At 49.6% G+C, this 27575-nt stretch overlaps 1 protein-coding gene across 1 annotated transcript in view; it reads left to right on the forward strand.

Annotated features, from left to right (window-relative positions):
• The window catches only part of LOC141063322 (uncharacterized), a 114603-nt gene that overhangs the window by 23324 nt on the left and 63704 nt on the right, over positions 1-27575 (forward strand). The window contains exon 2 of the mRNA XM_073557373.1: positions 26519-26698. Coding sequence (XP_073413474.1) covers positions 26519-26698 — 180 coding nt within the window. The remainder of the gene's footprint in view (positions 1-26518; positions 26699-27575) is intronic.

Genomic DNA, 27575 nt, shown 5'->3' on the forward strand with positions numbered 1-27575 from the left:
GCGAGGAGCAGGGGCCTGATAACAAGAGCTGACAATCTGAGGAAACAGCAATGCTGAATAACAGTCTACACTGCGTCACTAGATCCTTATACAGGGGTAAAATGAGGCCTCACTGTACAGGAGATACCGGAGCGAGGAGCAGGGGCCTGATCACAAGAGCTGACAATCTGAGGAGACAGCAATGCTGAATAACATTCTACACTGCGTCACTAGATCCTTATACAGGGGTATAATGAGGACTCACTGTACAGGAGAGACCGGAGCGAGGAGCGGGGGCCTGATCACAAGAGCTGACAATCTGAGGAGACAGCAATGCTGAATAAAAGTCTACACTGCGTCACTAGATCCTTATACAGGGGTATAATGAGGACTCACTGTACAGGAGAGACCGGAGCGAGGAGCGGGGGCCTGGTCACAAGAGCTGACAATCTGAGGACACAGCAATGCTGAATAACAGTCTACACTGCGTCACTAGATCCTTATACAGGGGTATAATGAGGCCTCACTGTACAGGAGAGACCGGAGCGAGGAGCAGGGGCCTGATCACAAGAGCTGACAATCTGAGGAAACAGCAATGCTGAATAACAGTCTACACTGCGTCACTAGATCCTTATACAGGGGTATAATGAGGCCTCACTGTACAGGAGAGACCGGAGCGAGGAGCAGGGGCCTGATCACAAGAGCTGACAATCTGAGGAAACAGCAATGCTGAATAACAGTCTACACTGCGTCACTAGATCCTTATACAGGGGTATAATGAGGCCTCACTGTACAGGAGAGACCGGAGCGAGGAGCAGAGGCCTGATCACAAGAGCTGACAATCTGAGGAAACAGCAATGCTGAATAACAGTCTACACTGCGTCACTAGATCCTTATACAGGGGTTTAATGAGGCCTCACTGTACAGGAGAGACCGGAGCGAGGAGCAGAGGCCTGATCACAAGAGCTGACAATCTGAGGACACAGCAATGCTGAATAACAGTCTACACTGCGTCACTAGATCCTTATACAGGGGTATAATGAGGCCTCACTGTACAGGAGAGACCGGAGCGAGGAGCAGGGGCCTGATCACAAGAGCTGACAATCTGAGGAAACAGCAATGCTGAATAACAGTCTACACTGCGTCACTAGATCCTTATACAGGGGTATAATGAGGCCTCACTGTACAGGAGAGACCGGAGCGAGGAGCAGGGGCCTGATCACAAGAGCTGACAATCTGAGGACACAGCAATGCTGAATAACAGTCTACACTGCGTCACTAGGTCCTTATACAGGGGTATAATGAGGACTCACTGTACAGGAGAGACCGGAGCGAGGAGCGGGGGCCTGATCACAAGAGCTGACAATCTGAGGAGACAGCAATGCTGAATAACAGTCTACACTGCGTCACTAGATCCTTATACAGGGGTATAATGAGGACTCACTGTACAGGAGAGACCGAAGCGAGGAGCAGGGGCCTGATCACAAGAGCTGACAATCTGAGGACACAGCAATGCTGAATAACAGTCTACACTGCGTCACTAGATCCTTATACAGGGGTATAATGAGACCTCACTGTACAGGAGAGACCGGAGCGAGGAGCAGGGACCTGATCACAAGAGCTGACAATCTGAGGAAACAGGAATGCTGAATAACAGTCTACACTGCGTCACTAGATCCTTATACAGGGGTATAATGAGACCTCACTGTACAGGAGAGACCGGAGCGAGGAGCAGGGGCCTGATAACAAGAGCTGACAATCTGAGGAAACAGCAATGCTGAATAACAGTCTACACTGCGTCACTAGATCCTTATACAGGGGTAAAATGAGGCCTCACTGTACAGGAGATACCGGAGCGAGGAGCAGGGGCCTGATCACAAGAGCTGACAATCTGAGGAGACAGCAATGCTGAATAACATTCTACACTGCGTCACTAGATCCTTATACAGGGGTATAATGAGGACTCACTGTACAGGAGAGACCGGAGCGAGGAGCGGGGGCCTGATCACAAGAGCTGACAATCTGAGGAGACAGCAATGCTGAATAACAGTCTACACTGCGTCACTAGATCCTTATACAGGGGTATAATGAGGACTCACTGTACAGGAGAGACCGGAGCGAGGAGCGGGGGCCTGGTCACAAGAGCTGACAATCTGAGGACACAGCAATGCTGAATAACAGTCTACACTGCGTCACTAGATCCTTATACAGGGGTATAATGAGGCCTCACTGTACAGGAGAGACCGGAGCGAGGAGCAGGGGCCTGATCACAAGAGCTGACAATCTGAGGACACAGCAATGCTGAATAACAGTCTACACTGCGTCACTAGATCCTTATACAGGGGTATAATGAGGTCTCACTGTACAGGAGAGACCGGAGCGAGGAGCAGAGGCCTGATCACAAGAGCTGACAATCTGAGGACACAGCAATGCTGAATAACAGTCTACACTGCGTCACTAGATCCTTATACAGGGGTATAATGAGGCCTCACTGTACAGGAGAGACCGGAGCGAGGAGCAGGGGCCTGATCACAAGAGCTGACAATCTGAGGAAACAGCAATGCTGAATAACAGTCTACACTGCGTCACTAGATCCTTATACAGGGGTATAATGAGGCCTCACTGTACAGGAGAGACCGGAGCGAGGAGCAGAGGCCTGATCACAAGAGCTGACAATCTGAGGAAACAGCAATGCTGAATAACAGTCTACACTGCGTCACTAGATCCTTATACAGGGGTATAATGAGGCCTGACTGTACAGGAGAGACCGGAGCGAGGAGCAGGAGCCTGATCACAAGAGCTGACAATCTGAGGAGACAGCAATGCTGAATAACAGTCTACACTGCGTCACTAGATCCTTATACAGGGGTATAATGAGGCCTCACTGTACAGGAGAGACCGGAGCGAGGAGCAGAGGCCTGATCACAAGAGCTGACAATCTGAGAACACAGCAATGCTGAATAACAGTCTACACTGCGTCACTAGATCCTTATACAGGGGTATAATGAGGCCTCACTGTACAGGAGAGACCGGAGCGAGGAGCAGAGGCCTGATCACAAGAGCTGACAATCTGAGGAAACAGCAATGCTGAATAACAGTCTACACTGCGTCACTAGATCCTTATACAGGGGTATAATGAGGCCTCACTGTACAGGAGATAACGGAGCGAGTAGCAGGGGCCTGATCACAAGAGCTGACAATCTGAGGACACAGCAATGCTGAATAACAGTCTACACTGCGTCACTAGATCCTTATACAGGGGTATAATGAGGCCTCACTGTACAGGAGAGACCGGAGCGAGGAGCAGGGGCCTGATCACAAGAGCTGACAATCTGAGGAAACAGCAATGCTGAATAACAGTCTACACTGCGTCACTAGATCCTTATACAGGGGTATAATGAGGCCTCACTGTACAGGAGAGACCGGAGCGAGGAGCAGGGGCCTGATCACAAGAGCTGACAATCTGAAGAAACAGCAATGCTGAATAACAGTCTACACTGCGTCACTAGATCCTTATACAGGGGTATAATGAGGCCTCACTGTACAGGAGAGACCGGAGCGAGGAGCCGGGGCCTGATCACAAGAGCTGACAATCTGAGGACACAGCAATGCTGAATAACAGTCTACACTGCGTCACTAGAGCCTTATACAGGGGTATAATGAGGCCTCACTGTACAGGAGAGACCGGAGCGAGGAGTCGGGGCCTGATCACAAGAGCTGACAATCTGAGGAGACAGCAATGCTGAATAACAGTCTACACTGCGTCACTAGATCCTTATACAGGGGTATAATGAGGCCTCACTGTACAGGAGAGACCGGAGCGAGGAGCCGGGGCCTGATCACAAGAGCTGACAATCTGAGGAAACAGCAATGCTGAATAACAGTCTACACTGCGTCACTAGATCCTTATACAGGGGTATAATGAGGCCTCACTGTACAGGAGAGACCGGAGCGAGGAGCAGGGGCCTGATCACAAGAGCTGACAATTTGAGGAAGCAGCAATGCTGAATAACAGTCTACACTGCGTCACTAGATCCTTATACAGGGGTATAATGAGGCCTCACTGTACAGGAGAGACCGGAGCGAGGAGCCGGGGCCTGATCACAAGAGCTGACAATCTGAGGAGACAGCAATGCTGATTAACAGTCTACACTGCGTCACTAGATCCTTATACAGGGGTATAATGAGGCCTCACTGTACAGGAGAGACCGGAGCGAGGAGCGGGGGCCTGATCACAAGGGCTGACAATCTGAGGAAGCAGCAATGCTGAATAACAGTCTACACTGCGTCACTAGATCCTTATACAGGGGTATAATGAGACCTCACTGTACAGGAGAGACCGGAGCGAGGAACAGGGGCCTGATCACAAGAGCTGACAATCTGAGGAAACAGCAATGCTGAATAACAGTCTACACTGCGTCACTAGATCCTTATACAGGGGTATAATGAGGACTCACTGTACAGGAGAGACCGGAGCGAGGATCAGGGGCCTGATCACAAGAGCTGACAATCTGAGGAAGCAGCAATGCTGAATAACAGTCTACACTGCGTCACTAGATCCTTATACAGGGGTATAATGAGGCCTCACTGTACAGGAGAGACCGGAGCGAGGAGCAGGGGCCTGATCACAAGAGCTGACAATCTGAGGAAGCAGCAATGCTGAATAACAGTCTACACTGCGTCACTAGATCCTTATACAGGGGTATAATGAGGCCTCACTGTACAGGAGAGACCGGAGCGAGGAGCAGGGGCCTGATCACAAGAGCTGACAATCTGAGGAAGCAGCAATGCTGAATAACAGTCTACACTGCGTCACTAGATCCTTATACAGGGGTATAATGAGGCCTCACTGTACAGGAGAGACCGGAGCGAGGAGCCGGGGCCTGATCACAAGAGCTGACAATCTGAGGAGACAGCAATGCTGATTAACAGTCTACACTGCGTCACTAGATCCTTATACAGGGGTATAATGAGGCCTCACTGTACAGGAGAGACCGGAGCGAGGAGCGGGGGCCTGATCACAAGAGCTGACAATCTGAGGAAGCAGCAATGCTGAATAACAGTCTACACTGCGTCACTAGATCCTTATACAGGGGTATAATGAGACCTCACTGTACAGGAGAGACCGGAGCGAGGAGCAGGGGCCTGATCACAAGAGCTGACAATCTGAGGAAACAGCAATGCTGAATAACAGTCTACACTGCGTCACTAGATCCTTATACAGGGGTATAATGAGGACTCACTGTACAGGAGAGACCGGAGCGAGGATCAGGGGCCTGATCACAAGAGCTGACAATCTGAGGAAGCAGCAATGCTGAATAACAGTCTACAATGCGTCACTAGTTCCTTATACAGGGGTATAATGAGGCCTCACTGTACAAGAGAGACCGGAGCGAGGAGCCGGGGCCTGATCACAAGAGCTGACAATCTGAGGAAACAGCAATGCTGATTAACAGTCTACACTGCGTCACTAGATCCTTATACAGGGGTATAATGAGGCCTCACTGTACAGGAGAGACCGGAGCAGGGGACTGATCACAAGAGCTGACAATCTGAGGAAACAGCAATTCTGAAAAACAGTCTACACTGCGTCACTAGATCCTTATACAGGGGTATAATGAGGCCTCACTGTACAGGAGAGACTGGAGCGAGGAGCAAGGGCCTGATCACAAGAGCTGACAATCTGAGGAGACAGCAATGCTGAATAACAGTCTACACTGCGTCACTAGATCCTTATACAGGGGTATAATGAGGCCTCACTGTACAGGAGAGACTGGAGCGAGGAGCAAGGGCCTGATCACAAGAGCTGACAACCTGAGGAAACAGCAATGCTGAATAACAGTCTACACTGCGTCACTAGATCCTTATACAGGGGTATAATGAGGCCTCACTGTACAAGAGAGACCGGAGCGAGGAGCCGGGGCCTGATCACAAGAGCTGACAATCTGAGGAAACAGCAATGCTGATTAACAGTCTACACTGCGTCACTAGATCCTTATACAGGGGTATAATGAGGCCTCACTGTACAGGAGAGACCAGAGCGAGGAGCGGGGGCCTGATCACAAGAGCTGACAATCTGAGGAAGCAGCAATGCTGAATAACAGTCTACACTGCGTCACTAGATCCTTATACAGGGGTATAATGAGGCCTCACTGTACAGGAGAGACTGGAGCGAGGAGCAAGGGCCTGATCAAAAGAGCTGACAACCTGAGGAAACAGCAATGCTGAATAACAGTCTACACTGCGTCACTAGATCCTTATACAGGGGTATAATGAGGCCTCACTGTACAGGAGAGACCGGAGCGAGGAGCAGGGGCCTGATCACAAGAGCTGACAATCTGAGGAAACAGCAATGCTGAATAACAATCTACACTGCGTCACTAGATCCTTATACAGGGGTATAATGAGGCCTCACTGTACAGGAGAGACCGGAGCGAGGAGCAAGGGCCTGATCACAAGAGCTGACAATCTGAGGAAACAGCAATGCAGAATAACAGTCTACACTGCGTCACTAGATCCTTATACAGGGGTATAATGAGGCCTCACTGTACAGGAGAGACCGGAGCGAGGAGCAGAGGCCTGATCACAAGAGCTGACAATCTGAGGAAACAGCAATGCTGGATAACAGTCTACACTGCGTCACTAGATCCTTATACAGGGGTATAATGAGGCCTCACTGTACAGGAGAGACCGGAGCGAGGAGCAAGGGCCTGATCACAAGAGCTGACAATCTGAGGAGACAGCAATGCAGAATAACAGTCTACACTGCGTCACTAGATCCTTATACAGGGGTATAATGAGGCCTCACTGTACAGGAGAGACCGGAGCGAGGAGCCGGGGCCTGATCACAAGAGTTGACAATCTGAGGAAACAGCAATGCTGAATAACAGTCTACACTGCGTCACTAGATCCTTATACAGGGGTATAATGAGGCCTCACTGTACAGGAGAGACCGGAGCGAGGAGCAAGGGCCTGATCACAAGAGCTGACAATCTGAGGAGACAGCAATGCAGAATAACAGTCTACACTGCGTCACTAGATCCTTATACAGGGGTATAATGAGGCCTCACTGTACAGGAGAGACCGGAGCGAGGAGCAGAGGCCTGATCACAAGAGCTGACAATCTGAGGAAACAGCAATGCTGGATAACAGTCTACACTGTGTCACTAGATCCTTATACAGGGGTATAATGAGGCCTCACTGTACAGGAGAGACCGGAGCGAGGAGCAAGGGCCTGATCACAAGAGCTGACAATCTGAGGAGACAGCAATGCAGAATAACAGTCTACACTGCGTCACTAGATCCTTATACAGGGGTATAATGAGGCCTCACTGTACAGGAGAGACCGGAGCGAGGAGCAGGGGCCTGATCACAAGAGCTGACAATCTGAGGAGACAGCAATGCAGAATAACAGTCTACACTGCGTCACTAGATCCTTATACAGGGGTATAATGAGGCCTCACTGTACAGGAGAGACCGGAGCGAGGAGCAGGGGCCTGATCACAAGAGCTGACAATCTGAAGAAACAGCAATGCTGAATAACAGTCTACACTGCGTCACTAGATCCTTATACAGGGGTATAATGAGGCCTCACTGTACAGGAGAGACCGGAGCGAGGAGCCGGGGCCTGATCACAAGAGCTGACAATCTGAGGACACAGCAATGCTGAATAACAGTCTACACTGCGTCACTAGAGCCTTATACAGGGGTATAATGAGGCCTCACTGTACAGGAGAGACCGGAGGGAGGAGTCGGGGCCTGATCACAAGAGCTGACAATCTGAGGAGACAGCAATGCTGAATAACAGTCTACACTGCGTCACTAGATCCTTATACAGGGGTATAATGAGGCCTCACTGTACAGGAGAGACCGGAGCGAGGAGCCGGGGCCTGATCACAAGAGCTGACAATCTGAGGAAACAGCAATGCTGAATAACAGTCTACACTGCGTCACTAGATCCTTATACAGGGGTATAATGAGGCCTCACTGTACAGGAGAGACCGGAGCGAGGAGCAGGGGCCTGATCACAAGAGCTGACAATCTGAGGAAGCAGCAATGCTGAATAACAGTCTACACTGCGTCACTAGATCCTTATACAGGGGTATAATGAGGCCTCACTGTACAGGAGAGACCGGAGCGAGGAGCCGGGGCCTGATCACAAGAGCTGACAATCTGAGGAGACAGCAATGCTGATTAACAGTCTACACTGCGTCACTAGATCCTTATACAGGGGTATAATGAGGCCTCACTGTACAGGAGAGACCGGAGCGAGGAGCGGGGGCCTGATCACAAGAGCTGACAATCTGAGGAAGCAGCAATGCTGAATAACAGTCTACACTGCGTCACTAGATCCTTATACAGGGGTATAATGAGACCTCACTGTACAGGAGAGACCGGAGCGAGGAGCAGGGGCCTGATCACAAGAGCTGACAATCTGAGGAAACAGCAATGCTGAATAACAGTCTACACTGCGTCACTAGATCCTTATACAGGGGTATAATGAGGACTCACTGTACAGGAGAGACCGGAGCGAGGATCAGGGGCCTGATCACAAGAGCTGACAATCTGAGGAAGCAGCAATGCTGAATAACAGTCTACACTGCGTCACTAGATCCTTATACAGGGGTATAATGAGGCCTCACTGTACAGGAGAGACCGGAGCGAGGAGCAGGGGCCTGATCACAAGAGCTGACAATCTGAGGAAGCAGCAATGCTGAATAACAGTCTACACTGCGTCACTAGATCCTTATACAGGGGTATAATGAGGCCTCACTGTACAGGAGAGACCGGAGCGAGGAGCAGGGGCCTGATCACAAGAGCTGACAATCTGAGGAAGCAGCAATGCTGAATAACAGTCTACACTGCGTCACTAGATCCTTATACAGGGGTATAATGAGGCCTCACTGTACAGGAGAGACCGGAGCGAGGAGCCGGGGCCTGATCACAAGAGCTGACAATCTGAGGAGACAGCAATGCTGATTAACAGTCTACACTGCGTCACTAGATCCTTATACAGGGGTATAATGAGGCCTCACTGTACAGGAGAGACCGGAGCGAGGAGCGGGGGCCTGATCACAAGAGCTGACAATCTGAGGAAGCAGCAATGCTGAATAACAGTCTACACTGCGTCACTAGATCCTTATACAGGGGTATAATGAGACCTCACTGTACAGGAGAGACCGGAGCGAGGAGCAGGGGCCTGATCACAAGAGCTGACAATCTGAGGAAACAGCAATGCTGAATAACAGTCTACACTGCGTCACTAGATCCTTATACAGGGGTATAATGAGGACTCACTGTACAGGAGAGACCGGAGCGAGGATCAGGGGCCTGATCACAAGAGCTGACAATCTGAGGAAGCAGCAATGCTGAATAACAGTCTACAATGCGTCACTAGTTCCTTATACAGGGGTATAATGAGGCCTCACTGTACAAGAGAGACCGGAGCGAGGAGCCGGGGCCTGATCACAAGAGCTGACAATCTGAGGAAACAGCAATGCTGATTAACAGTCTACACTGCGTCACTAGATCCTTATACAGGGGTATAATGAGGCCTCACTGTACAGGAGAGACCGGAGCAGGGGACTGATCACAAGAGCTGACAATCTGAGGAAACAGCAATTCTGAAAAACAGTCTACACTGCGTCACTAGATCCTTATACAGGGGTATAATGAGGCCTCACTGTACAGGAGAGACTGGAGCGAGGAGCAAGGGCCTGATCACAAGAGCTGACAATCTGAGGAGACAGCAATGCTGAATAACAGTCTACACTGCGTCACTAGATCCTTATACAGGGGTATAATGAGGCCTCACTGTACAGGAGAGACTGGAGCGAGGAGCAAGGGCCTGATCACAAGAGCTGACAACCTGAGGAAACAGCAATGCTGAATAACAGTCTACACTGCGTCACTAGATCCTTATACAGGGGTATAATGAGGCCTCACTGTACAAGAGAGACCGGAGCGAGGAGCCGGGGCCTGATCACAAGAGCTGACAATCTGAGGAAACAGCAATGCTGATTAACAGTCTACACTGCGTCACTAGATCCTTATACAGGGGTATAATGAGGCCTCACTGTACAGGAGAGACCAGAGCGAGGAGCGGGGGCCTGATCACAAGAGCTGACAATCTGAGGAAGCAGCAATGCTGAATAACAGTCTACACTGCGTCACTAGATCCTTATACAGGGGTATAATGAGGCCTCACTGTACAGGAGAGACTGGAGCGAGGAGCAAGGGCCTGATCAAAAGAGCTGACAACCTGAGGAAACAGCAATGCTGAATAACAGTCTACACTGCGTCACTAGATCCTTATACAGGGGTATAATGAGGCCTCACTGTACAGGAGAGACCGGAGCGAGGAGCAGGGGCCTGATCACAAGAGCTGACAATCTGAGGAAACAGCAATGCTGAATAACAATCTACACTGCGTCACTAGATCCTTATACAGGGGTATAATGAGGCCTCACTGTACAGGAGAGACCGGAGCGAGGAGCAAGGGCCTGATCACAAGAGCTGACAATCTGAGGAAACAGCAATGCAGAATAACAGTCTACACTGCGTCACTAGATCCTTATACAGGGGTATAATGAGGCCTCACTGTACAGGAGAGACCGGAGCGAGGAGCAGAGGCCTGATCACAAGAGCTGACAATCTGAGGAAACAGCAATGCTGGATAACAGTCTACACTGCGTCACTAGATCCTTATACAGGGGTATAATGAGGCCTCACTGTACAGGAGAGACCGGAGCGAGGAGCAAGGGCCTGATCACAAGAGCTGACAATCTGAGGAGACAGCAATGCAGAATAACAGTCTACACTGCGTCACTAGATCCTTATACAGGGGTATAATGAGGCCTCACTGTACAGGAGAGACCGGAGCGAGGAGCCGGGGCCTGATCACAAGAGTTGACAATCTGAGGAAACAGCAATGCTGAATAACAGTCTACACTGCGTCACTAGATCCTTATACAGGGGTATAATGAGGCCTCACTGTACAGGAGAGACCGGAGCGAGGAGCAAGGGCCTGATCACAAGAGCTGACAATCTGAGGAGACAGCAATGCAGAATAACAGTCTACACTGCGTCACTAGATCCTTATACAGGGGTATAATGAGGCCTCACTGTACAGGAGAGACCGGAGCGAGGAGCAGAGGCCTGATCACAAGAGCTGACAATCTGAGGAAACAGCAATGCTGGATAACAGTCTACACTGTGTCACTAGATCCTTATACAGGGGTATAATGAGGCCTCACTGTACAGGAGAGACCGGAGCGAGGAGCAAGGGCCTGATCACAAGAGCTGACAATCTGAGGAGACAGCAATGCAGAATAACAGTCTACACTGCGTCACTAGATCCTTATACAGGGGTATAATGAGGCCTCACTGTACAGGAGAGACCGGAGCGAGGAGCAGGGGCCTGATCACAAGAGCTGACAATCTGAGGAAACAGCAATGCTGGATAACAGTCTACACTGCGTCACTAGATCCTTATACAAGGGTATAATGAGGCCTCACTGTACAGGAGAGACCGGAGCGAGGAGCAAGGGCCTGATCACAAGAGCTGACAATCTGAGGAGACAGCAATGCAGAATAACAGTCTACACTGCGTCACTAGATCATTAAACAGGGGTATAATGAGGCCTCACTGTACAGGAGAGACCGGAGCGAGGAGCAGGGGCCTGATCACAAGAGCTGACAATCTGAGGAAGCAGCAATGCTGAATAACAGTCTACACTGCGTCACTAGATCCTTATACAGGGGTATAATGAGGCCTCACTGTACAGGAGAGACCGGAGCGAGGAGCCGGGGCCTGATCACAAGAGCTGACAATCTGAGGAGACAGCAATGCTGATTAACAGTCTACACTGCGTCACTAGATCCTTATACAGGGGTATAATGAGGCCTCACTGTACAGGAGAGACCGGAGCGAGGAGCAGGGGCCTGATCACAAGAGCTGACAATCTGAGGAAGCAGCAATGCTGAATAACAGTCTACACTGCGTCACTAGATCCTTATACAGGGGTATAATGAGGCCTGACTGTACAGGAGAGACCGGAGCGAGGAGCGGGGGCCTGATCACAAGAGCTGACAATCTGAGGAAGCAGCAATGCTGAATAACAGTCTACACTGCGTCACTAGATCCTTATACAGGGGTATAATGAGGCCTCACTGTACAGGAGAGACCGGAGCAGTGGACTGATCACAAGAGCTGACAATCTGAGGAAACAGCAATTCTGAAAAACAGTCTACACTGCGTCACTAGATCCTTATACAGGGGTATAATGAGGCCTCACTGTACAGGAGAGACTGGAGCGAGGAGCAAGGGCCTGATCACAAGAGCTGACAATCTGAGGAGACAGCAATGCTGAATAACAGTCTACACTGCGTCACTAGATCCTTATACAGGGGTATAATGAGGCCTCACTGTACAGGAGAGACTGGAGCGAGGAGCAAGGGCCTGATCACAAGAGCTGACAACCTGAGTAAACAGCAATGCTGAATAACAGTCTACACTGCGTCACTAGATCCTTATACAGGGGTATAATGAGGCCTCACTGTACAAGAGAGACCGGAGCGAGGAGCCGGGGCCTGATCACAAGAGCTGACAATCTGAGGAAACAGCAATGCTGATTAACAGTCTACACTGCGTCACTAGATCCTTATACAGGGGTATAATGAGGCCTCACTGTACAGGAGAGACCGGAGCGAGGAGCAGGGGCCTGATCACAAGAGCTGACAATCTGAGGAAGCAGCAATGCTGAATAACAGTCTACACTGCGTCACTAGATCCTTATACAGGGGTATAATGAGGCCTCACTGTACAGGAGAGACCGGAGCGAGGAGCAAGGGCCTGATCAAAAGAGCTGACAACCTGAGGAAACAGCAATGCTGAATAACAGTCTACACTGCGTCACTAGATCCTTATACAGGGGTATAATGAGGCCTCACTGTACAGGAGAGACCGGAGCGAGGAGCCGGGGCCTGATCACAAGAGCTGACAATCTGAGGAAACAGCAATGCTGAATAACAGTCTACACTGCGTCACTAGATCCTTATACAGGGGTATAATGAGGCCTCACTGTACAGGAGAGACTGGAGCGAGGAGCAAGGGCCTGATCACAAGAGCTGACAATCTGAGGACACAGCAATGCTGAATAACAGTCTACACTGCGTCACTAGATCCTTATACAGGGGTATAATGAGGCCTCACTGTACAGGAGAGACCGGAGCGAGGAGCCGGGGCCTGATCACAAGAGCTGACAATCTGAGGAAACAGCAATGCTGAATAACAGTCTACACTGCGTCACTAGATCCTTATACAGGGGTATAATGAGGCCTCACTGTACAGGAGAGACCGGAGCGAGGAGCCGGGGCCTGATCACAAGAGCTGACAATCTGAGGAAACAGCAATGCTGAATAACAGTCTACACTGCGTCACTAGATCCTTATACAGGGGTATAATGAGGCCTCACTGTACAGGAGAGACCGGAGCGAGGAGCAAGGGCCTGATCACAAGAGCTGACAATCTGAGGAGACAGCAATGCAGAATAACAGTCTACACTGCGTCACTAGATCCTTATACAGGGGTATAATGAGGCCTCACTGTACAGGAGAGACCGGAGCAGGGGACTGATCACAAGAGCTGACAATCTGAGGAAACAGCAATGCTGAATAACAGTCTACACTGCGTCACTAGATCCTTATACAGGGGTATAATGAGGCCTCACTGTACAGGAGAGACCGGAGCGAGGATCAGGGGCCTGATCACAAGAGCTGACAATCTGAGGAAGCAGCAATGCTGAATAACAGTCTACAATGCGTCACTAGATCCTTATACAGGGGTATAATGAGGCCTCACTGTACAAGAGAGACTGGAGCAAGGAGCCGGGGCCTGATCACAAGAGCTGACAATCTGAGGAAACAGCAATGCTGATTAACAGTCTACAATGCGTCACTAGATCCTTATACAGGGATATAATGAGGCCTCACTGTACAAGAGAGACCGGAGCGAGGAGCAGAGGCCTGATCACAAGAGCTGACAATCTGAGGAAACAGCAATGCTGAATAACAGTCTACACTGCGTCACTAGATCCTTATACAGGGGTATAATGAGGCCTCACTGTACAGGAGAGACCGGAGCGAGGAGCAAGGGCCTGATCACAAGAGCTGACAATCTGAGGAGACAGCAATGCAGAATAACAGTCTACACTGCGTCACTAGATCCTTATACAGGGGTATAATGAGGCCTCACTGTACAGGAGAGACCGGAGCGAGGAGCAGAGGCCTGATCACAAGAGCTGACAATCTGAGGAAACAGCAATGCTGGATAACAGTCTACACTGCGTCACTAGATCCTTATACAGGGGTATAATGAGGCCTCACTGTACAGGAGAGACCGGAGCGAGGAGCAAGGGCCTGATCACAAGAGCTGACAATCTGAGGAGACAGCAATGCAGAATAACAGTCTACACTGCGTCACTAGATCCTTATACAGGGGTATAATGAGGCCTCACTGTACAGGAGAGACCGGAGCAGGGGACTGATCACAAGAGCTGACAATCTGAGGAAACAGCAATGCTGAATAACAGTCTACACTGCGTCACTAGATCCTTATACAGGGGTATAATGAGGCCTCACTGTACAGGAGAGACCGGAGCGAGGATCAGGGGCCTGATCACAAGAGCTGACAATCTGAGGAAGCAGCAATGCTGAATAACAGTCTACAATGCGTCACTAGATCCTTATACAGGGGTATAATGAGGCCTCACTGTACAAGAGAGACCGGAGCGAGGAGCCGGGGCCTGATCACAAGAGCTGACAATCTGAGGAAGCAGCAATGCTGAATAACAGTCTACAATGCGTCACTAGATCCTTATACAGGGGTATAATGAGGCCTCACTGTACAAGAGAGACCGGAGCGAGGAGCCGGGGCCTGATCACAAGAGCTGACAATCTGAGGACACAGCAATGCTGATTAACAGTCTACACTGCGTCACTAGATCCTTATACAGGGGTATAATGAGGCCTCACTGTACAGGAGAGACCGGAGCGAGGAGCCGGGGCCTGATCACAAGAGCTGACAATCTGAGGAGACAGCAATGCTGATTAACAGTCTACACTGCGTCACTAGATCCTTATACAGGAGTATAATGAGGCCTCACTGTACAGGAGAGACCGGAGCGAGGATCAGGGGCCTGATCACAAGAGCTGACAATCTGAGGAAGCAGCAATGCTGAATAACATTCTACACTGCGTCACTAGATCCTTTTACAGGGGTATAATGAGGCCTCACTGTACAGGAGAGACCGGAGCAGGGGACTGATCACAATAGCTGACAATCTGAGGAAACAGCAATGCTGAATAACAGTCTACACTGCGTCACTAGATCCTTATACAGGGGTATAATGAGGCCTCACTGTACAGGAGAGACCGGAGCAGGGGACTGATCACAAGAGCTGACAATCTGAGGAAACAGCAATGCTGAATAACAGTCTACACTGCGTCAATAGATCCTTATACATTGGTATAATGAGGCCTCACTGTACAGGAGAGACCGGAGCGAGGAGCAGGGGCCTGATCACAAGAGCTGACAATCTGAGGAGACAGCAATGCTGAATAACAGTCTACACTGCGTCACTAGATCCTTATACAGGGGTATAATGAGGCCTCACTGTACAGGAGAGACCGGAGCGAGGAGCAGGGGCCTGATCACAAGAGCTGACAATCTGAGGACACAGCAATGCTGAATAACAGTCTACACTGCGTCACTAGATCCTTATACAGGGGTAAAATGAGGCCTCACTGTACAGGAGATACCGGAGCGGGGAGCAGGGGCCTGATCACAAGAGCTGACAATCTGAGGAGACAGCAATGCTGAATAACAGTCTACACTGCGTCACTAGATCCTTATACAGGGGTATAATGAGGTCTCACTGTACAGGAGAGACCGGAGCGAGGAGAAGGGGCCTGATCACAAGAGCTGACAATCTGAGGAGACAGCAATGCTGAATAACAGTCTACACTGCGTCACTAGATCCTTATACAGGGGTATAATGAGGCCTCACTGTACAGGAGAGACTGGAGCGAGGAGCAAGGGCCTGATCACAAGAGCTGACAATCTGAGGAGACAGCAATGCTGAATAACAGTCTACACTGCGTCACTAGATCCTTATACAGGGGTATAATGAGGCCTCACTGTACAAGAGAGACCGGAGCGAGGAGCCGGGGCCTGATCACAAGAGCTGACAATCTGAGGAAACAGCAATGCTGATTAACAGTCTACACTGCGTCACTAGATCCTTATACAGGGGTATAATGAGGCCTCACTGTACAGGAGAGACCGGAGCGAGGAGCGGGGGCCTGATCACAAGAGCAGACAATCAGAGGAAGCAGCAATGCTGAAAAACAGTCTACACTGCGTCACTAGATCATTAAACAGGGGTATAATGAGGCCTCACTGTACAGGAGAGACCGGAGCGAGGAGCAGGGGCCTGATCACAAGAGCTGACAATCTGAGGAAGCAGCAATGCTGAATAACAGTCTACACTGCGTCACTAGATCCTTATACAGGGGTATAATGAGGCCTCACTGTACAGGAGAGACCGGAGCGAGGAGCCGGGGCCTGATCACAAGAGCTGACAATCTGAGGAGACAGCAATGCTGATTAACAGTCTACACTGCGTCACTAGATCCTTATACAGGGGTATAATGAGGCCTCACTGTACAGGAGAGACCGGAGCGAGGAGCAGGGGCCTGATCACAAGAGCTGACAATCTGAGGAAGCAGCAATGCTGAATAACAGTCTACACTGCGTCACTAGATCCTTATACAGGGGTATAATGAGGCCTGACTGTACAGGAGAGACCGGAGCGAGGAGCGGGGGCCTGATCACAAGAGCTGACAATCTGAGGAAGCAGCAATGCTGAATAACAGTCTACACTGCGTCACTAGATCCTTATACAGGGGTATAATGAGGCCTCACTGTACAGGAGAGACCGGAGCGAGGAGCAGGGGCCTGATCACAAGAGCTGACAATCTGAGGAAACAGCAATGCTGAATAACAGTCTACACTGCGTCACTAGATCCTTATACAGGGGTATAATGAGGACTCACTGTACAGGAGAGACCGGAGCGAGGATCAGGGGCCTGATCACAAGAGCTGACAATCTGAGGAAGCAGCAATGCTGAATAACAGTCTACAATGCGTCACTAGTTCCTTATACAGGGGTATAATGAGGCCTCACTGTACAAGAGAGACCGGAGCGAGGAGCCGGGGCCTGATCACAAGAGCTGACAATCTGAGGAAACAGCAATGCTGATTAACAGTCTACACTGCGTCACTAGATCCTTATACAGGGGTATAATGAGGCCTCACTGTACAGGAGAGACCGGAGCAGGGGACTGATCACAAGAGCTGACAATCTGAGGAAACAGCAATTCTGAAAAACAGTCTACACTGCGTCACTAGATCCTTATACAGGGGTATAATGAGGCCTCACTGTACAGGAGAGACTGGAGCGAGGAGCAAGGGCCTGATCACAAGAGCTGACAATCTGAGGAGACAGCAATGCTGAATAACAGTCTACACTGCGTCACTAGATCCTAATACAGGGGTATAATGAGGCCTCACTGTACAGGAGAGACTGGAGCGAGGAGCAAGGGCCTGATCACAAGAGCTGACAACCTGAGGAAACAGCAATGCTGAATAACAGTCTACACTGCGTCACTAGATCCTTATACAGGGGTATAATGAGGCCTCACTGTACAAGAGAGACCGGAACGAGGAGCCGGGGCCTGATCACAAGAGCTGACAATCTGAGGAAACAGCAATGCTGATTAACAGTCTACACTGCGTCACTAGATCCTTATACAGGGGTATAATGAGGCCTCACTGTACAGGAGAGACCGGAGCGAGGAGCAGGGGCCTGATCACAAGAGCTGACAATCTGAGGAAGCAGCAATGCTGAATAACAGTCTACACTGCGTCACTAGATCCTTATACAGGGGTATAATGAGGCCTCACTGTACAGGAGAGACTGGAGCGAGGAGCAAGGGCCTGATCAAAAGAGCTGACAACCTGAGGAAACAGCAATGCTGAATAACAGTCTACACTGCGTCACTAGATCCTTATACAGGGGTATAATGAGGCCTCACTGTACAGGAGAGACCGGAGCGAGGAGCCGGGGCCTGATCACAAGAGCTGACAATCTGAGGAAACAGCAATGCTGAATAACAGTCTACACTGCGTCACTAGATCCTTATACAGGGGTATAATGAGGCCTCACTGTACAGGAGAGACTGGAGCGAGGAGCAAGGGCCTGATCACAAGAGCTGACAATCTGAGGACACAGCAATGCTGAATAACAGTCTACACTGCGTCACTAGATCCTTAAACAGGGGTATAATGAGGCCTCACTGTACAGGAGAGACCGGAGCGAGGAGCCGGGGCCTGATCACAAGAGCTGACAATCTGAGGAAACAGCAGTGCTGAATAACAGTCTACACTGCGTCACTAGATCCTTATACAGGGGTATAATGAGGCCTCACTGTACAGGAGAGACCGGAGCGAGGAGCCGGGGCCTGATCACAAGAGCTGACAATCTGAGGAAACAGCAATGCTGAATAACAGTCTACACTGCGTCACTAGATCCTTATACAGGGGTATAATGAGGCCTCACTGTACAGGAGAGACCGGAGCGAGGAGCAAGGGCCTGATCACAAGAGCTGACAATCTGAGGAGACAGCAATGCAGAATAACAGTCTACACTGCGTCACTAGATCCTTATACAGGGGTATAATGAGGCCTCACTGTACAGGAGAGACCGGAGCAGGGGACTGATCACAAGAGCTGACAATCTGAGGAAACAGCAATGCTGAATAACAGTCTACACTGCGTCACTAGATCCTTATACAGGGGTATAATGAGGCCTCACTGTACAGGAGAGACCGGAGCGAGGATCAGGGGCCTGATCACAAGAGCTGACAATCTGAGGAAGCAGCAATGCTGAATAACAGTCTACACTGCGTCACTAGATCCTTATACAGGGATATAATTAGGCCTCACTGTACAAGAGAGACCGGAGCGAGGAGCAGAGGCCTGATCACAAGAGCTGACAATCTGAGGAAACAGCAATGCTGAATAACAGTCTACACTGCGTCACTAGATCCTTATACAGGGGTATAATGAGGCCTCACTGTACAGGAGAGACCGGAGCGAGGAGCAAGGGCCTGATCACAAGAGCTGACAATCTGAGGAGACAGCAATGAAGAATAACAGTCTACACTGCGTCACTAGATCCTTATACAGGGGTATAATGAGGCCTCACTGTACAGGAGAGACCGGAGCGAGGAGCAGAGGCCTGATCACAAGAGCTGACAATCTGAGGAAACAGCAATGCTGGATAACAGTCTACACTGCGTCACTAGATCCTTATACAGGGGTATAATGAGGCCTCACTGTACAGGAGAGACCGGAGCGAGGAGCAAGGGCCTGATCACAAGAGCTGACAATCTGAGGAGACAGCAATGCAGAATAACAGTCTACACTGCGTCACTAGATCCTTATACAGGGGTATAATGAGGCCTCACTGTACAGGAGAGACCGGAGCAGGGGACTGATCACAAGAGCTGACAATCTGAGGAAACAGCAATGCTGAATAACAGTCTACACTGCGTCACTAGATCCTTATACAGGGGTATAATGAGGCCTCACTGTACAGGAGAGACCGGAGCAAGGAGCAGGGGCCTGATCACAAGAGCTGACAATCTGAGGAAGCAGCAATGCTGAATAACAGTCTACACTGCGTCACTAGATCCTTATACAGGAGTATAATGAGGCCTCACTGTACAGGAGAGACCGGAGCGAGGAGCCGGGGCCTGATCACAAGAGCTGACAATCTGAGGACACAGCAATGCTGATTAACAGTCTACACTGCGTCACTAGATCCTTATACAGGGGTATAATGAGGCCTCACTGTACAAGAGAGACCGGAGCGAGGAGCCGGGGCCTGATCACAAGAGCTGACAATCTGAGGAAGCAGCAATGCTGAATAACAGTCTACACTGCGTCACTAGATCCTTATACAGGAGTATAATGAGGCCTCACTGTACAGGAGAGACCGGAGCGAGGAGCCGGGGCCTGATCACAAGAGCTGACAATCTGAGGACACAGCAATGCTGATTAACAGTCTACACTGCGTCACTAGATCCTTATACAGGGGTATAATGAGGCCTCACTGTACAAGAGAGACCGGAGCGAGGAGCCGGGGCCTGATCACAAGAGCTGACAATCTGAGGAAGCAGCAATGCTGAATAACAGTCTACACTGCGTCACTAGATCCTTATACAGGAGTATAATGAGGCCTCACTGTACAGGAGAGACCGGAGCGAGGAGCCGGGGCCTGATCACAAGAGCTGACAATCTGAGGACACAGCAATGCTGATTAACAGTCTACACTGCGTCACTAGATCCTTATACAGGGGTATAATGAGGCCTCACTGTACAAGAGAGACCGTAGCGAGGAGCCGGGGCCTGATCACAAGAGCTGACAATCTGAGGAGACAGCAATGCTGAATAACAGTCTACACTGCGTCACTAGATCCTCATACAGGGGTATAATGAGACCTCACTGTACAGGAGAGACTGGAGCGAGGAGCAGGGGCCTGATCACAAGAGCTGACAATCTGAGGACACAGCAATGCTGATTAACAGTCTACACTGCGTCACTAGATCCTTATACAAGGGTATAATGAGGCCTCACTGTACAGGAGAGACCGGAGCGAGGAGCAGGGGCCTGATCACAAGAGCTGACAATCTGAGGACACAGCAATGCTGATTAACAGTCTACACTGCGTCACTAGATCCTTATACAAGGGTATAATGAGGCCTCACTGTACAGGAGAGACCGGAGCGAGGAGCCGGGGCCTGATCACAAGAGCTGACAATCTGAGGAGACAGCAATGCTGATTAACAGTCTACACTGCGTCACTAGATCCTTATACAGGAGTATAATGAGGCCTCACTGTACAGGAGAGACCGGAGCGAGGAGCCGGGGCCTGATCACAAGAGCTGACAATCTGAGGACACAGCAATGCTGAATAACAGTCTACACTGCGTCACTAGATCCTTATACAGGGGTATAATGAGGCCTCACTGTACAGGAGAGACCGGAGCGAGGATCAGGGGCCTGATCACAAGAGCTGACAATCTGAGGAAGCAGCAATGCTGAATAACAGTCTACACTGCGTCACTAGATCCTTTTACAGGGGTATAATGAGGCCTCACTGTACAGGAGAGACCGGAGCGAGGAGCCGGGGCCTGATCACAAGAGCTGACAATCTGAGGACACAGCAATGCTGATTAACAGTCTACACTGCGTCACTAGATCCTTATACAGGAGTATAATGAGGCCTCACTGTACAGGAGAGACCGGAGCGAGGAGCCGGGGCCTGATCACAAGAGCTGACAATCTGAGGACACAGCAATGCTGAATAACAGTCTACACTGCGTCACTAGATCCTTATACAGGGGTATAATGAGGCCTCACTGTACAGGAGAGACCGGAGCGAGGAGCAGGGGCCTGATCACAAGAGCTGACAATCTGAGGACACAGCAATGCTGATTAACAGTCTACACTGCGTCACTAGATCCTTATACAAGGGTATAATGAGGCCTCACTGTACAGGAGAGACCGGAGCGAGGAGCCGGGGCCTGATCACAAGAGCTGACAATCTGAGGAGACAGCAATGCTGAATAACAGTCTACACTGCGTCAATAGATCCTTATACAGGGGTATAATGAGGCCTCACTGTACAGGAGAGACCGGAGCGAGGAGCCGGGGCCTGATCACAAGAGCTGACAATCTGAGGAGACAGCAATGCTGATTAACAGTCTACACTGCGTCACTAGATCCTTATACAGGAGTATAATGAGGCCTCACTGTACAGGAGAGACCGGAGCGAGGAGCCGGGGCCTGATCACAAGAGCTGACAATCTGAGGACACAGCAATGCTGAATAACAGTCTACACTGCGTCACTAGATCCTTATACAGGGGTATAATGAGGCCTCACTGTACAGGAGAGACCGGAGCGAGGATCAGGGGCCTGATCACAAGAGCTGACAATCTGAGGAAGCAGCAATGCTGAATAACAGTCTACACTGCGTCACTAGATCCTTTTACAGGGGTATAATGAGGCCTCACTGTACAGGAGAGACCGGAGCGAGGAGCCGGGGCCTGATCACAAGAGCTGACAATCTGAGGACACAGCAATGCTGATTAACAGTCTACACTGCGTCACTAGATCCTTATACAGGAGTATAATGAGGCCTCACTGTACAGGAGAGACCGGAGCGAGGAGCCGGGGCCTGATCACAAGAGCTGACAATCTGAGGACACAGCAATGCTGAATAACAGTCTACACTGCGTCACTAGATCCTTATACAGGGGTATAATGAGGCCTCACTGTACAGGAGAGACCGGAGCGAGGAGCAGGGGCCTGATCACAAGAGCTGACAATCTGAGGACACAGCAATGCTGATTAACAGTCTACACTGCGTCACTAGATCCTTATACAAGGGTATAATGAGGCCTCACTGTACAGGAGAGACCGGAGCGAGGAGCCGGGGCCTGATCACAAGAGCTGACAATCTGAGGAGACAGCAATGCTGATTAACAGTCTACACTGCGTCACTAGATCCTTATACAGGAGTATAATGAGGCCTCACTGTACAGGAGAGACCGGAGCGAGGATCAGGGGCCTGATCACAAGAGCTGACAATCTGAGGAAGCAGCAATGCTGAATAACAGTCTACACTGCGTCACTAGCTCCTTATACAGGGGTATAATGAGGCCTCACTGTACAGGAGAGACCGGAGCGAGGATCAGGGGCCTGATCACAAGAGCTGACAATCTGAGGAAGCAGCAATGCTGAATAACAGTCTACACTGCGTCACTAGATCCTTTTACAGGGGTATAATGAGGCCTCACTGTACAGGAGAGACCGGAGCGAGGAGCAGGGGCCTGATCACAAGAGCTGACAATCTGAGGAAACAGCAATGCTGAATAACAGTCTACACTGCGTCACTAGATCCTTATACATTGGTATAATGAGGCCTCACTGTACAGGCAAAGACCTAGAACAGATTTCTATTTAAAAAAAGAGCCGTCTCTTTATGGTGAGCAGAGCCAAATGAGAGGGATCACCAAAAAGAGCCGAACTTCCCATCACTACCACTGAGAGTCTTCACTTCGGATATCATGTGACCCCTGACTCCTCCCCTCCTGTGACCTCATCACAGGTCCTGTGCACAGAGCAGTCATATATGTGGCGGACAGTCCTGGATCTTCTGCTTTCTGGGCCGGTTCCTCCTGTGAGTCCTATTAACCCTTTCGCCCCCTGTATTCTCCTTTCTGACAGGACAATATCTGAATTCGGATAGTGTGACAGGAATATAAGCAATGTGGAAGGAAAAAATGACAATTTTACTTTTTTCCTCACAAAAATGTGACTTTACCACAAAATTGGCAGCGTAACAAATCCTTATTTTCCCCACTGTAGTTTGTAGACTCCATATACAGATCCCTTAAGTTCGAAAAGAGCTGAATTCCCCACTTAAGTTATCTCCAGGTAAAGGCCCAATTGTGTCTCCATGGGGGTTGTGCTCACAGCCCAACATCGTGTGACCCTCCAAAGAAATGCCACCCCACACCATTACTGACCACTGCCAAACCGGTCATGCTGAAGGATGCTGCAGGCAGCAGATCGCTCTCCACGGCGTCTCCAGACTCTGTCACGGCTGTCACATGTGCTCAGTGTGAACCTGCTTCCATCTGTGAAGAGCACAGGGCGCCAGTGGTGAATTTGCCAATCCTGGTGTTCTGTGGCAAATGCCAAGCGTCCTGTACGGAGTTGGGCTGTGAGCACAACCCCATCTGTGGACGTCGGGCCCTCAGACCATCCTCATGGAGTCAGTTTCTAACCATTTGTGCAGACACATGAACATTTGTGGCCTGCTGAAGATCATTTTGCAGGTCTCTGGCAGTGCTCCTCCTGTCTCTCCTTGCACAAAGGTTGAGGTAGCGGTCCTGCTGCTGGGTTGTTGCCCTCATACGGCCCCCTCCACATCTCCTGGTGTACTGGCCTGTCTCCTGGTAGCGCCTCCAGCCTCTGGACACTACGCTGACAGACACAGCAAACCTTCTTGCCACAGCTCGCATTGATGTGCCATCCTGGTTGAGCTGCACTACCTGAGCCACTTGTGTGTGTTGTAGAGTCCGTCTCATGTTACTACGAGTATGAAAGCACAACCAACATTCAAAAGTGACCGAAACATCAGCCAGAAAGCATTGGTACTGAGATGTGGTCTGTGGTCCCCACCTGCAGAACCACTCCTTTATTGAGGGTGCCTTGATAATTGCCAATAATTTCCATCTGTTGTCTATTCCATTTGCACAACAGCATGTGAAATTGATTGTCAATCAGTGTTGCTTCCTAAGTGGACAGTTTGATTTCACAGAAGTTTGATTTACTTGGAGTTATATTCTGTTGTTTAAGTGTTCCCTTTATTTTTTTGAACAGGGTATATAGATAGAGAGAGAGAGAGTTTTTTTTTTCTTTGTGTTGGAGGGTCCAATTCCAGCTATTGTTGTGGGATCTGTGATTTCTATCTACTCCACTGTGTACAGGATAATAGAGTATAATAAAGTAGTTATGGACGTGACGTAACTAACATTGTGCAGTGACTCTGCTTTCCATATAGTGATGGATATTTCTTGTTGCTGAAACTGATTTTTTTTCACTTTAAACCTTTTTTAAACCCCTCTGATCAGTGCGATCATACAACATACAAGCCTCTGATGGCTCCGGTGATGCCCTGTACTACTGTAGTGCCGTGTATCATCACTGCCTGTCAGTGTAATACTAACGGCCCCATACGCATGAGATCAGAGTTGGCTGAACGGTCATTTGGCAGACGGCGATCTCTCCCGACTCCCCCAGCTTTCCTGTGGTCTGTATGAGAGAGTCGCCTCCAGACTCCTCTAGCGGAGGATTATCTACAGGAAGAACAAATGGATTATCCTCTGAAATTCAGGATGTCAGATCCTTCTCTGCCCTGACATCATCTGTCGGGAGGCCCCCAAATACATTATATGGTCGGCCAAATCCTCCGAAATCAGTGCTTTCATGGAAAATTAGTCTACTGTGTATTGGGGGGTTATAAGGTAACTTATTGGACGCTGCCTCTGGCCCAGCCTAATAGACCTTCATACATTGCAGCCCAGACCCCATTATTAGGCATGTAAGTATCGGAGTAACTAGGCCGCCCCATACTATCGAGTACTTGGAGGCGGGGGCATTCAGCCAAACTCTGTCACACCTTCCTAGATGCCATGTTTGCTTTTCACTGCAGTAAGTGGTTAAACTGTCAGGGTTTTTGTTGCAGCCTCATCTGTGCCGTCCCTGCGGTGTACATCTATGTTCTGGGGCCCAAAAGAGTTAATTTGTAAAAAAAAATGTTTCACTTGTTAAAATATATTAAAATGTGTCTTCTGCATTTTTATGTTTTTATTTTTATTTTTACAAGAATTGTTGGAGCCAATTTTCTTGAGAAACATTTTAATATCGGCTTTTTCTGGAGTTTTTCTTGTAATATAGGAAAGCTTAAGGCCAGAAATAATCCCCATAAATCACTGTACATGGAGACTTTGGGATCAGATCATTTCTGTCCGTTGTGATTGTGGAAACTAAAAATCTCTTCTAAAAGCCTCAAACTTCTGTGTGTGACTCAGAGCTGAGATCTAACGTGATAGAAGATTCCAGTGCGGGGAAGACGGGAAACCTTCATATAGACGGCCGGTGGGGATGGAGGCAGTGACCGACTCTGGTCAAATCTGTCTCTAGAGCCGCAGTAGAAGATGAAGATGTCGTCCTCATCATGAAGGAGTTATTTCTCATGTCGCGTGTAATGAATATCTCCTGCAGTATTGCTAATGCCGATTCCAGTGTCGGTAATGAGACGAGAATTCACGTTATGGAAGATGAGTCTATGAGGAACGTGTTCAGCTGCCGACTCCGAGGAGGAAACTGCTTGTTGTCTGTGGCCTAAATATATAGGTTTTATTAGTAGATGTCAGGGAAGAAAACTAAACCCTGTAAGATAATAAATCTCCTCATATGTTTCCCTTATTATCTCCAGTAATTGTATTATTACACCAGATTCTTATGATGTTACATCGGATCATCTTCTTCTCATTCAGGTCTCTACAATATCGGATCCTCTCAGTGAAGATCTTCTACAAAAGAGAATTTTTCCTGATTTACCCATCAAGGATGGATATGGACAGAGACAAGATGGCGGAGAGGATATTACACCTCACCCTAGAGATCCTCTTCCGTCTCACTGGAGAGGTGAGAGATTCTGATGATGTCACATAACATCATTCTTATCTATGGGAATAACAGATGGACAGAACTGGAGAGGTGAGGACTCTGGAAATGTCTGTAGTGAGATTTATTAATGTGTCTCTCCATAACCAGGATTACACAGTGGTGAAGAAGACCTCTAGTGATCGCTGTCAGGACCCTGTGTCTGAGGGATGGGGAAGACCCCTGAGCCCAATCACGGGGCCTCCACCTCACCCCCTGATCCATGAGGACATCAATCACCAGAAGAACCTAGACCTCATCTACAAGATGATTGAGCTGCTGACTGGAGAGGTGACATTGCTGGGAATGCTGCATTATTATAATTTATTTATAGAGCACCATTGATTCCATGGTGCTGTACATGAGAAGGGGTTACATACAAATTACAGATATCACTTACAGTAAGCAAACTAACAATGACAGATTGATACAGAGGGGAGAGAGAACCCTTCCCTTTCGGGCTTAAATGCTACAGTATGGTGGGGAAGGAGACAGTAGATTGGGGGGTTGCAGCAGCTCCAGTGATGGTTAGGCGGTAGCTCCAGTAGTGGTGAGGAGCCAGCATTGCAGGCTGTAGGCTTTTTTGAAGAGGTGGGTTTTCAGGTTCCGTCTGAAGGATCCGAGTGTGGATGATAGTCGGACGTGTTAGGGCAGGGAATTCCAGAGGATGGGGGCTATTCGGGAGAAGTCTTGGAAGCGGTTGGGTGAGGAGTGATTAAGCGTGGAGGAGAGAAGGAGGTCTTGGGAAGACCAGAGATTACGTGAGGGAAGGTATCGGGAGATTAGTTCAGAGATATATGTAGGAGACCGGTTATAGATGGCCTTGTAGGTCAGTATTAGTAATTTGAATTGGATATGCTGAGGGAATGGGAGCCAGTGAAGAGATTTGCAGAGGGGAGAAGCGGAGGAGTAGTGAGGAGAGAGATGAATTAGTCAGGCGGCAGAGTTAAGGATGGACTGGAGAGGTGCAAGGGTGTTAGCAGGGAAGCCACAGAAAAGGATGTTGCAATAGTCGAGGCGGGAGATGATGAGGGCATGCACAAGTAGTTTAGTAGATTGAAGGTTGAGGAAGGGACGGATTCTGAAAATATTTTTGAGCTGGAGGCGGCAGGAGGTGGAGAGAGCTTGGATGTGCGGTTTGAAGGACAGGGCAGAGTCAAGGGTTACT

This window comes from Dendrobates tinctorius, unplaced genomic scaffold (genome assembly GCF_039654945.1).
Source record: "Dendrobates tinctorius isolate UK_male_01 unplaced genomic scaffold, ASM3965494v1 ptg000249l, whole genome shotgun sequence".
Classification (NCBI taxonomy): Eukaryota; Metazoa; Chordata; class Amphibia; order Anura; family Dendrobatidae; genus Dendrobates; species Dendrobates tinctorius.